This window comes from Chanodichthys erythropterus, chromosome 16 (assembly GCF_024489055.1).
Source record: "Chanodichthys erythropterus isolate Z2021 chromosome 16, ASM2448905v1, whole genome shotgun sequence".
In the NCBI taxonomy this organism is placed as follows: domain Eukaryota; kingdom Metazoa; phylum Chordata; class Actinopteri; order Cypriniformes; family Xenocyprididae; genus Chanodichthys; species Chanodichthys erythropterus.
The window spans coordinates 36,067,289-36,078,949 of record NC_090236.1 but is presented as its reverse complement, the minus strand read 5'-3'; the positions used below and the strand labels follow the sequence as shown (position 1 = coordinate 36,078,949).

Sequence of the window (11,661 nt, the reverse complement as noted above, 5' to 3'; positions counted from 1 at the left end):
TCTCTGTATGTGTGACATCATTACTCCTTTCATCTCTCTGAGTATGTGTTTAGGCCCTTGTGCACATGTGCTACTTATTATTTTAAATGTAAGCGCAGATGTGGCTGATGGTAAATTAAATGTCTTGTTTCCAGTGTCATCCGCTTTATTTTTTTCATGTATTGTCATAATTATAAACACTCTGGTTTGTAGCTCAAATATTTTAACCCTTTAGACACTTTGTTATTCTTCTAGTTTTTACCTAATGAATCAGAAGTCTTGCACATTCACAGAAAATAGCTTTCTTCTGCTTTACAGAATAAGGTGGATAAAAGGTCGCTGAAGCAAAGTGTAGCAGGGTAGAGGAAATATTCACTAGCCATTACCCCACAAACAAGCTTTGCTCCTTTTTAACTAATTTTTGTTGATTAATCGTTAACATTAGCTGCCCTTTTATGCTGGAGTTTTCAAGTATTGTTAATTGTTTGTGTTTTGTTCATTTTCTGTCAAGCCATTCAGATTCATTCTTTATAGACCCTTTTACAGCCCACGTGATCAAACAGTTGCGCGCGCATTTTGGCAACGGAAGTGGTATTGTTGCCTATTGGTTTTAACCATAGACAGTAAAAGAAATGGACACAGCGACCCCATTGAAACTCAATTGAGTCAAGTGAAGCCCATTTTTAGCGATTTTTAGCACTTCCCTTTCTGACGCGCAGACTCACACTAAGCTTGAGGACGTCAGCAACCTGTCTGACAGATGTAAATCTTCTAGTAGCTGTGCGTACAAACTGCCATCGTTAATCTTGCAGAGACGGCGAGCTTGAGCGGGGAGTTCTTTGGCGTGAGTGAGCAGGAGTAAGTATTCTGATTAATTAGTTTGTGTAGTATTTTAAAATATAACGCCAGTACGCCATATTAAGATAATCTCCCCGATTGCCTGCGAGCTTCTCTTCCTGTCTGTACGGTAATTTCTCTACTGTGCGACAGAGAGTCGAGTGGTTATGACGCAATCGTTAGCTTATTTTTACAAAAACTGTTTCTACGGGGCCATAATGTAACATAGAAGGTAATGGAGCCCTTTATACATTGTCGTGTATCTTTGGAAATAAATAATGGACAAATAGAGTCTTTAAACGCCTCAGATGTAAAGTTATTCACTGTCAAAGTGACGCCAAAATGAATGGGAGTCAATGGGGATGCTAACGCAAGTGAAGTCAGGGTTGCCAACTCTCACGCATCTGGCGTGACACTCACGCTTTCAGCATCAATCTCACGCTCTCACGCACACGCAAGAAATGTCACGCCAAAATCCATTCTTCTCCCCTCTCAATCCGTTACTTTCTGTTGATGACTAGACTACAGCGTATTAATGACAGGAGAGGAGTTTAATGCCCACAGCTGTTACGTCTCCTTACAACGTTCTCACTGCAGTATTCTCTGATCGTTGATTGGCTGAAAACCTTGCACGTGAAACGTCAGTTGCGTGTGAGAAGTGAGAGAGAGCCCCGGCCGCGCGCGCGCACTCAATATACAGAGCAGAGCGGCCAAAGCACAGATCGTCTTCAGCACTCCCGGATCGTTCACACTCCGCCGCTGGCCAAGCCCAATAGTATGTTCCTGCACAACCGGAGGCTGCAGTTTCAGGACCGCAGATCTAGGACCGCAGTTCTAGGACCCTAGTTATTCGTGACAGCGCCACCTACCGTACTGGATGATATAGCGTTCTAGGGCCCTGTTGGTTTAGTTTGTAGTCAGGTTTGCATATAGCATCAATATATTAATCTCAGTAGTATTTGTTTTTAAATGTGATTTTTGATTCAAAATGCAACAGAGGTTAATTACTAAGTGTGCTTTGAGTCACAATTTTAAATTTAAACATGAATTTACACAAAATATAAATGAAAATTGTATATCAATTTTAAAACAATTGTAAAAAAAGGACTTTAACTTTAAGTCTTAGTCTCTTGAATTATACAGTATATTGATTAACCTCCTTAAAGTGAATTAGCTCATTATCAAGTAAGTTAAAGTTGGAATCAGCGTATGCAGCCACTAAATTACAGCCATATTTTAAAGGTTGTTGAGAGGCAAGACAAGACACAAGAATGATTCAAGAATGTTTGTTTGTTTGTTTGTTTGTTTATATACATGTCATTTTTGCGACAACGGCACCAAAGCGAACCCCTTTTCCATCAGTTGCTGCATGGATAGAATGGCTGTAGGCTTCAACTCTAGAGAAAGATAGAGCGAGAGAGAGAGAGAGAGATAAATAAGAAACATTTGTTTAACATATTCAACTGGAATATATATGATTTAACACTTATGCACTGTTGGAGTTTTAGAGAGAGAGCCAAACAGAATATTCATGTTACTGACATCAAATTACAAACATCAAATGTCCAAAAACATAAGAGCAATACCCACCAATTGAATGGTCTCCCTTCTTTCCTCAATTGTTTGTCAATCTTTCTATTAAATTCTTCCACTTCACTGAAATAGTTATCAGAGAACAATCACTTTGTGATAACAGAAATATCTGTAGCAAAATGGTGCACTAGGCATTGTGCAAAAATAATTCATATTGTACTCTGACCTGATGGGTTGAACAAAGCTGAACTACAGAACGGGCAGTGAAAGTCCTTGCAGCATGTGGTGCATCTCTTGAATTCGGGCAGGGATCACCCTTTTTGGATTGTTATATGCATCTTGAAAAAGAGAGAGCCTACTTGTTAGAATATTTTAAGATCATGAAAATATCCCTAGTGCCTTAATCATCTGTCATACAATGAGCCAAACCAAATCCATAAAATCACTTCATATTGGCCATGCAGAACATGACAGAAACTAACAAATGATAACAATGGACTGTATGTGGAGTAGGCCTGCAGATTAGGCCAAACGCCTCATTCATCATTGCAAAACAATGCCAAAACAACACAGTGCAACTAGGCAGTTTAATTATGAAATATATTTTATACTTAAATATGGTAAAACAACGAATATTAAGCCACACTAATACATTAAGCTGCAGGTAAATCTTACAAACCTTACATCAACCATGCTCTTGTCACCTGATAATTAATCTGCTGGCTAGATTCACTTATAATACTTCGTCATTAAAACTCAACAAGGATTTATGAAATCATGGCCACGAATTAACATCGTAGTAATTAATAAAACTAGCTCACAAATTCTTAATTTGGTGGGAATTAATTATTAATTAATAGTTAGCAGTTCTCAATATGTAAACTTCGCACCGTTTAAACGTTATCAAATAAAACTTAATTAAATATCGGTACTCACCGTCTGATTGCTGTCCACATTGTTCATCTTTAATTAGTGTTGATCCAGTACGGTAGGTGGCGCTGTCACGAAAAACTAAGGTCCTAGAACCGCGGTCCTAGAAATGCGGTCCTGAAACTGCAGCCTCCGGTTGTGCAGGAATACCCTTCTTGGCCAAGCTGCTTCTGCTTTACACACCATGGCCGTTATTTTCTCGAGAAAAGGTGTTTTCTCATAGCTTTGCAACGCAATACTCGTTCCCTTATCTCTCAGGGAACCGAGGTTACGTAAGTAACGTAACGTTACGTTATATACGTTTTGTTATATAACAACCGATATGACAACTTTAGCACATTTATCAGATGTGAACTGAAAACTTAAAACATACTACGTTTGCCAACGAACTAAAACTGTGATATGGCTTTGTGCCTTTATAAAACAGCAAAAGACAGTGATTAAGTATATACAGTCTGTGTGTGCTGCGTGTTTTAAAGAGAAGAGCGCGCATTTGTGCACGCGATCAGCTGGTGATCAAAATAAAAGCGTAAGGATATCTTTTAAAAAGAAATGAGTACAAAAGTATTGTAAAAAAAAAAAAAAAATGTTTGAACCCTTTTTAATGTCCAGGTACAAGTCAATGCTGTTTCTTTGTTCAATTTGCACACTGTACATGGGTTGAAGCTCTTAATTTTGAGTTTCCAGAGTGCACCAGATTGATGCATTTAACCTTAAAATGTACAAAATTTTCTTCCGGGGGGGCATACCCCCGGACCCCCCTAGCGGAGGTACATCCAACAAAGTTTTACAAATTACAGTGTCAAATAATGTACATTTTTATACGACAACAAAAGCTCCTTTCATGTCATTAAAGCTATTAATAGAAAATTGAAATGTCTTTGGACAAATAAACCCTGCGTTCCAATGTCCATACTATCCATCCTAAATAGTATGTGAGATTAAAATAAGTGTGTCCCAAAGCATAGTATGTTGAAAAGAGTATGCCAAAAGTCCCCGGATGGTCTACTATTTCCGGTAGATTTTTGAAGTGTGGATCCGTGCACACTATAAAGGCTAATATTGCCCACAACCCATTGCGCATTGGACGAGGATTCAGTTCAGAACTACAAACACGAGTAAAAAGTGTTAAAAAACTACAAAACATGGCGGATACGCGCGATCGACGCTTTTAAATGCATCATTATGAATAAATATGAGGACAGTTCTCCACATGAAAGACCCGCGACTGCAGTACGTGCTGCATTTCTCTCCGATACGGTAGGAAATTAACTAAATGAAATGTGGAGGATGTAAGATGATTGACAGGCCAGTTTACGGTGACTGGATGCGACAGAGAGAATTGACGCGATTGTATGACGTGTTAGTATGTCCCAAAGCTTGTCTACTCTTTTACTACACACTCAAAAGTAAGTACTTTTTGTTCACAGAAAGAGTACATACTTTTAGGGCGTAGTATAAGTAGGCGAATTGGAACGCAGCAATAGATTTGGAATAAGCCCCCCCCCCTAATGTTTACAATGTCTGGCTCCGCCCCTGTCAGGTAACAAAACTGACAAAAAATAAAATAAATTATTTCACCCCAATGATACTAAGTAAACATGGACTGACATTGATTTTTAAAATTAGGGTTACCAAACATTTTCTCCGTGCACACGCGCAAACTGAAATTTTTACAAAGTCTCACTCCAGCCAAAGTCCCAAAGTTGGCAACCCTGAGTGAAGTTCTGCTACAAGATGGCGGCACCCGGCCGACTTCAACTTCCGGTCGACTTCCTTGGGCACTGGTTTCAACGTGTTAGCAACTCTGAAAGTTTTTCAGGGCTCTCAAGTGTAACGCACTGAGCGTGACAGTCACTCATTTCGGTCTTTTGTCAGGCACTCCCGCCACACATTGTATTTCTCACGCAGAAAAACTATTTTTCATATATTTAATATGCCGCCGCGCCGGGCAGGAATCAAGCGCGCCTCCCCTGGAGTAGCCTGCCACTTATCAGCCAATCAAAAAAAGAAAGGGGCTACACAGTAGCCAATCAGAAAATAGCACTATTGTATCTGGGTAAGATTTAACGCAACAACCAATGAAAATAAGAATATCCTGGAATTGTTCACCATCATCCTTGTTCACCCACAGAGGAAAACACTGGAGCTCTGAGCATCACTTTGAGCACAGCGTAAGTCATGATCTCCTATTTTAATGTTACAACAAATTCACAGCTTGTTTGACACAAACAATGAAAACTTGACTGCTGTTAGAGAATGTTTCCCAGATAATCAACATCAGTTTTTCATGAGTGTCTGAACAGTCAACAGTTTTACAGCCTGTTCACTGAAAACCTGCTCAGTAGTAGTTATATTTTCGTTATCACACGATGACTGACATTTTGTCACATTAAACATCTCTCTCTCCAAATAGGCTTAATAATTTTATTAACACTAAATAAATTATAGTGTATTAAATCGTCGATGTTATTGGTCACTTTAAAAATCATGTCATCTTGTTTAAAGCTTGAGAGGCCTGGTTTATGTATATATATCTGGCCACTGTATTTGGCCATCTGCTAACGTCTTCTATCCACTCGACTACACGGATCTGATAGCCGGATACCTTTCGATAAAGTCAACTTTTTAAAATAACTTTATCTGTCTGTGTTGCTTAATCCGCTCGCGAAGCTGTAGATATAAATATCACTTTCGGAGTTGCTAACACGTTAGAACCCTATGGTTAGAACCTATGGGGAACAACACCACTTCCGTTGCCAAAATGCGCGCGCATACGTTGCTACGTCATCATTGTGTACAAACAGTAAAAGGGTCTAGGAAATGAGTTTTCACAGACTGTACCAGGAGCAACATTCAACATGCACAATATGCACATACTACACAGAATACACGTAAATTGTACACATAAATAGACATATTGCAAAAAAAAAAAAAAATAAATAAATAAATATATATATATATATATAAATATATATATATATATCAGTTTTTGCAGCAATAGTTAGCAAAGTCTATTTATGTGTACAAGAAATTATTACAGAAAAAATTACAGAAATCATTTGTCATTATTTTAAGGCTCAAAATATAAGAAATTGCTGTTTGACTTATTTTGCCTGACAAAAATGAGGATGTTTTGCTCATTATTATTAGGGAAAGAAAGTCTTGATAGGCATCTGCAAAATGAATTGGAATTGAATATTATTATTTATTTACAACAAAGAATCTGCTGTCGGGCTAAGCATTTTAGAGAACAAGTACATATCCTATTTGTATAGTACATATAATTATTGTGGTTGTGTTAGGTTTCATTTTTGTGACGTACGACCTATTGCAAGGTGCGTTTCCGTAAAAACGAAAGTAATTTTATGGGAATTCCGAATCTTTTTAGGGAACCGGATCATTTGGCTCAGCTCAGTAATAAGAGCCGACTCTTTCAGCTCCCAAAACGACTCTTCATTTAGTATCACTTCTGGCTTTTTAAATTAAGCCAAATTTAATAATGTTTAGCCTGTGATTGATATGTATGCACATATTTAACATAAATTATTCAACATAAAATTATATTAAACCTTAAACCTTACATTAATTAAAAAAAAAAAAATGTAAGCATAAAACACTACATTATTTCGAGAGCGAGAGCGGCGTGATCACACGTACACATCAAAAGAACAACCTAGTGTATGGACCCCCAGCAACTTTGGATGTCTCTCTCTTTAACACACCTGTTTCAACTCATTACAGACTGCAAGACCTGAAGTTAGTGTGACAGATAAGTTAAGACAGGTTAGCGAAAAAATTGTATTAATGTACAAAAAAAGGGAAAACGGCTCTCAAAAGGGAACCGAATCTCGCCGTTCACTTAAAGGAGTCGACTCATTAAGCCGACTCGTTCGCGAACGACACACTTTCGAGCAACCAAGCGAAAGAAAGCAGGAGATTCTGACGAATTGTTCCTTCCAACGTGAGTTGATTTCATATATATATATTATATATATATTATTATTTTTTGTTATATATATTTTTATATATATATTTGAATCGTATTTGGGTGGGGCAATATTCTACGTTGCACTGGCTAGTAGTAGTAGCCTACATATTTTACAATATATTCAAAATACTTATAAAGGAACTTTATAACAGCATGCTTTAAAAATGTTGGTTGAATGTTTTTCAGGTCATTATGAGCAGCACCATCACATCCAGCTTGACAACATGGCAGAAGAAGAAGCTCTGCTCGTTGTTCAACAATGCCAACTTCAGCCTGCTGTTCAAAGCCAGTGTGCATGGCTACCATATCAATACATTTCACCAAAAGTGTAACAAGCAGGGACCGACTGTTGTTGTAGCTTACAATAAGTCTGGATATGTTTTTGGAGCTTTTACCAGCAAAGATTATGGTCAAACAGGCGGAAATGTTGTGGATGACAAAGCTTTTCTCTTCAGCTTTAATGACAAAGAGGTTAAAGAAGATCCTCTCCGTGTGTTCAGTGGAAATCCCCAGTATGCTTTCACTGACAGTGGTCCATACTTTGATTCTTTAGTGTTTCTTTACAATAACACAGCCACCGTCTACTGTAATACATCATCTGTATACAAATTCGACCCACAGCAGATGCATGGGAATGACTTACAGCTGACAGAATGTGAGGTGTACAGAGTTGAAGGTTTGTAATATTTCAGATAATTGCTGAGAGAATAGTGCACTTTCAGTAATTGTGTGAATACCTGGCTTACTCTGGTTTGGATTGTCACCAGATTGTGGAGGACTCATGGAGAAACCGTGGAGAAATGTGCAGTGGAACTCTGAGTAAGTGAATGATTATTCAGATGTTAAGTTGGTCTGTTGTCTGTATTTTATGATCAGTGTCTTTTACAAAATGTTTTTTTTTTTTTTTGACTCACTGTCCCTAGGAGTTTAACATTTATGTCATTAATGACTCACCCTCATGTCGTCCCAACCCCCTTCATCTTCAGAACACAAATATTTTTGATGAAATCCAAGTGTTTTTTTATCCTCAATAGAAAGCCACGAAATGACCACATTCAAGGTCCAGAAAAGTAGTAAAAACATTGTTAGAGTTGTTAACGTGACTACAGTGGCTTAACCTTAATGTTATGAAGCGACGAGAATACTTTTTGTGCATCAAAACAAAAATAACCACTTCATTCAACAAAAGCATCTCTCCCCTGTCAATCTCGTACGCAGTTGACGCAGTGAATGCAGCGAACAAAGAACCTGATAGTGCTGCAACACAAATTTGTTAAAGTCATCATTTTTGTTTTGTTTTTGTGCACAAAAAGTATTTTTGTTGCTTCGTAACATTAAGGTTGAACCATTGCAGTTACGTTGACAACTCTAAACTTTTTACTGCTTTTCTGGACCTTGAAAGTTGTACTTTCATTGCTTTCTGTTGAAGATAAACCTCTTGGATTTCAATCTTAATAAGTGTTCTGAAGATGAAGGTTCATATACTGGTGTACAAACGACATGAGGGTGAGTAATTAATGGCAGGAATTTCATTTTTTGGGTGAACTAACCCTTTAAGGAATTTGACAGTGACAATTAATAATGTTTTTAGGAGAAGGAAGGCGCTCTTGAGCATCATCTCGGGCTGGAAGCCTTCTGTTAGCTCAGTTAAACAGGCTCGGATTCTACTGGTGGGTCCTGTTGGAGCTGGGAAATCAAGCTTCTTCAACTCAATCAACTCTGTGTTCAAGGGTTATGTGAGCATCCAGGCCAACACTGGCACTGCTGGAACCAGTTTGACTACTCAGGTAGAAATATACCTTGATTACACCTCTGATATTTAGTGTGAAGTATTGTGATTAGTTTTACAAAATTTCTATATGCATTAAAAATAATTGGTAAAAATGTGTGCCATGCAGTTCCGTACCTACAACATAAAGCCAGGCAGCGGTGTCAGCCATGTTCCCTTCACTATGTGTGACTCGATGGGTCTGGAGGAGGGTGTGAACAGCGGTCTGGATGTAGAGGATTTCGCCAGTATTTTGAAGGGTCACATTCAAGACAGGTATCAGGTGAGAACTTTAGGTAAAAGGTTAACATAATAGTTACTGCAGTAGGTGTGGCAGATGTTTTACTAGCCATTACAGGAATAAAAAAGATGGACATTACAATATGCTTTAATTTTTTATTCAGTATTTTCAGTTTCACATCTTAATGATTAAAGATATTGTACATGTTTTTTTCTTCTTCTTAGTTTAACCCATCAATGCCGATACAGCAAGACTCCTCTCATTTCTGTAAATCTCCAGGCTTCAAGGACAAGATTCACTGTGTGGTGTATGTGATTGACACCTGCAAGGTCAAGCTCCTCTCAGACAAAATGATCGACAAGTTAGCAGTTTTTCGAAGGAAGACCAACCAGCTGGGTGAGTGACTAACAATGATGAAATAATTTCTAGTGACATCAGTGTATTTTGTCATTTACATAATAGAATATTCGATTTACAGCCTCAAGCAACCTGAGGTTAAGTCCCTTTCTCAAGAGAACCTCTTGTGGAGTTTGATTGTACAACTAGCATAAATCTTTAGGGCTACCTCACCCATAGGATAATGATCTCTGGGATCTGATAGCACTGAAGGTGTTGTTCTGTACTTCAGGTGTTCCTCAGCTGGTTCTGCTGACTAAGGTGGATGAAGCCTGTCCCTTAGTGGCGGAAGACCTGAAAAATGTCTACCAGAGCTACTATATCAACAAAATGGTACAAATGAATTTATATGACTTTATAGTCAGTATTCTGTACTGTTTTGTTTTACATCTTGTATTTCTGATGAACTGTTTTGTGACAGGTGCAGGAGGTGAGCACCCGGCTTGGAGTCTCTCTGTCTGCTGTGATCCCGGTGAAAAACTACTGCCAAGAACTGGAAATAGATCCTCAAACTGACATACTGCTTCTGAACGCTGTTGTTCAGATACTCAGAGCCGCTGAGGGCTATTTTGATGATCTTTACTGTCCAGAGGAGAAGTCTGAGTAGAAGGTTCTGGATGTATATTAGTATTAGCAAATAACCTCTTTGTTTACACACACATTCCTATTGTTTTCGTCTGTTTGCGTAAGGTCCACTGACATTTCTGCTGTTCTCTGAACATGCAAACTATTTGTGATCCAAAACATGCAACCACATGTCTAATATTCAAAGCTTTATTCTCAGTTTGAGAGAACAATCTGTGGTTTAGAATTGAAATAATTAAAGGTCTCATAATGTTTATTTGTTGTAGAAGACAATGAAAGGAATACATTCACATTGTACAGTACCAACAGTGAATCATAAATATGTACAAAGTCAAATGTTTGTACTTGTTCTAAACCTTAAAAATTACTTTTGTTTATGTAACCTAATGTAGTTAGGTTGATTTAATGAAAACCAGTTAATTTAGAAGCATAATATTTAGGTTAACTCATAAAACACAGTTTGCAGTGTATACTTGAACTCACAGTAATCCAAAATTCATATAGTCTTCATGTGAGATTGCCTTAAGAGCAACTGCACTCATCTCTAGATGTGCAGATATTTTTTCCTGCTATCAGCCATTCTTTAAAAAATCCTCTCATTCCCAGTGTTTACAACCATACAGATCTATCCACCTTATTTTGCAATGCAGAAGTAAGCTATTTTATGTAAATGTGCGAGAATGTTTGACACTATATGTATATAACTAGAAGAATAACAAAGTGCTAGAAACCAATGTGTTTATAATTACAATAATACATTAAAATAATATGGAATAAGAAACACCAGTTTGCAATATCGAGCACCTGTTTTGTACAGCTAAAAATAACTGGAAGTGGATGACACCAGGAGCCAGACACATCAAGTTTGATCTTACGTTTAAAAATGATCTTCTCTTTTGTTTCATTCTCATACGTTGTTTACGTCCAGCGCTTTCAGGTTCTACATCAGAACGCCGACTCATTGGCCGTCTCCTGTGTCAGTATCGAACGCATGCATCATGCTGATTATTAATTTATAAATTTACTGTTATTCATTGTTGAGTCGTTATTCACAATAAATGAATTTATACAACTTTTTTTCAAGTTTTAAAAGGTAGGGTAGGCAAGTCCGGAGAGGCTAGCAATAGCAAGCTAGCTTTGAAAGTATGAGATCCCACCATTTCCAAAACGACGCCTCCTTCAGAATTGGACTACTTTAACACTGCTGCAGCGGGTTGAAGTGACCACAAATTACATGATATTTAGCCCATTAAGTGCGAATTTTACCAGGGGACCCCCAACAAAAAAGCATATTTTACCCTCCGGAATGCAATTTTTACCAGGGGACCCCCACTGAAATGTGATTGAGCTAGTTTTGGGCCAGTTTTGAGTAGCAAAAGTCTCTTTTCACAGACGAATGAT

General features: G+C 37.9%; 1 protein-coding gene and 1 long non-coding RNA gene across 2 annotated transcripts; one reads left to right on the top strand and one right to left on the bottom strand.

Moving 5' to 3' along the window:
* Window positions 1–2,417: 2,417 nt before the first annotated feature.
* Window positions 2,418–3,399, bottom strand: LOC137003051 (uncharacterized). Its single transcript, XR_010891938.1, has 3 exons — window positions 3,286–3,399; window positions 2,576–2,687; window positions 2,418–2,472 (listed from the first exon to the last, which is right to left on the bottom strand). It is a non-coding gene; the product is annotated as an uncharacterized lncRNA (long non-coding RNA).
* A 3,754-nt stretch (window positions 3,400–7,153) lies between these two features.
* On the top strand, window positions 7,154–11,252 carry LOC137002914 (interferon-induced protein 44-like). The gene is made up of 8 exons (XM_067362856.1): window positions 7,154–7,243; window positions 7,457–7,946; window positions 8,038–8,089; window positions 8,862–9,057; window positions 9,169–9,321; window positions 9,504–9,675; window positions 9,908–10,008; window positions 10,097–11,252. The coding sequence occupies exons 2-8, from the start codon at window positions 7,463–7,465 to the stop codon at window positions 10,280–10,282; spliced, it is 1,344 nt and encodes a 447-aa protein (XP_067218957.1). The 5' UTR covers window positions 7,154–7,243; window positions 7,457–7,462; the 3' UTR covers window positions 10,283–11,252.
* The last annotated feature ends 409 nt before the right edge of the window (window positions 11,253–11,661 follow it).

Excerpts from the sequence above, each read along its gene's own strand:
- LOC137002914 (XM_067362856.1), top strand. The coding sequence starts at position 7,463 with ATGAGCAGCACCATCACATCCAGCTTGACAACATGGCAGAAGAAGAAG. Across the intron at positions 9,058-9,168 it reads GAACCAGTTTGACTACTCAG|TTCCGTACCTACAACATAAA; the intron begins GTAGAAATATAC and ends TGTGCCATGCAG. Across the intron at positions 10,009-10,096 it reads GCTACTATATCAACAAAATG|GTGCAGGAGGTGAGCACCCG; the intron begins GTACAAATGAAT and ends GTTTTGTGACAG.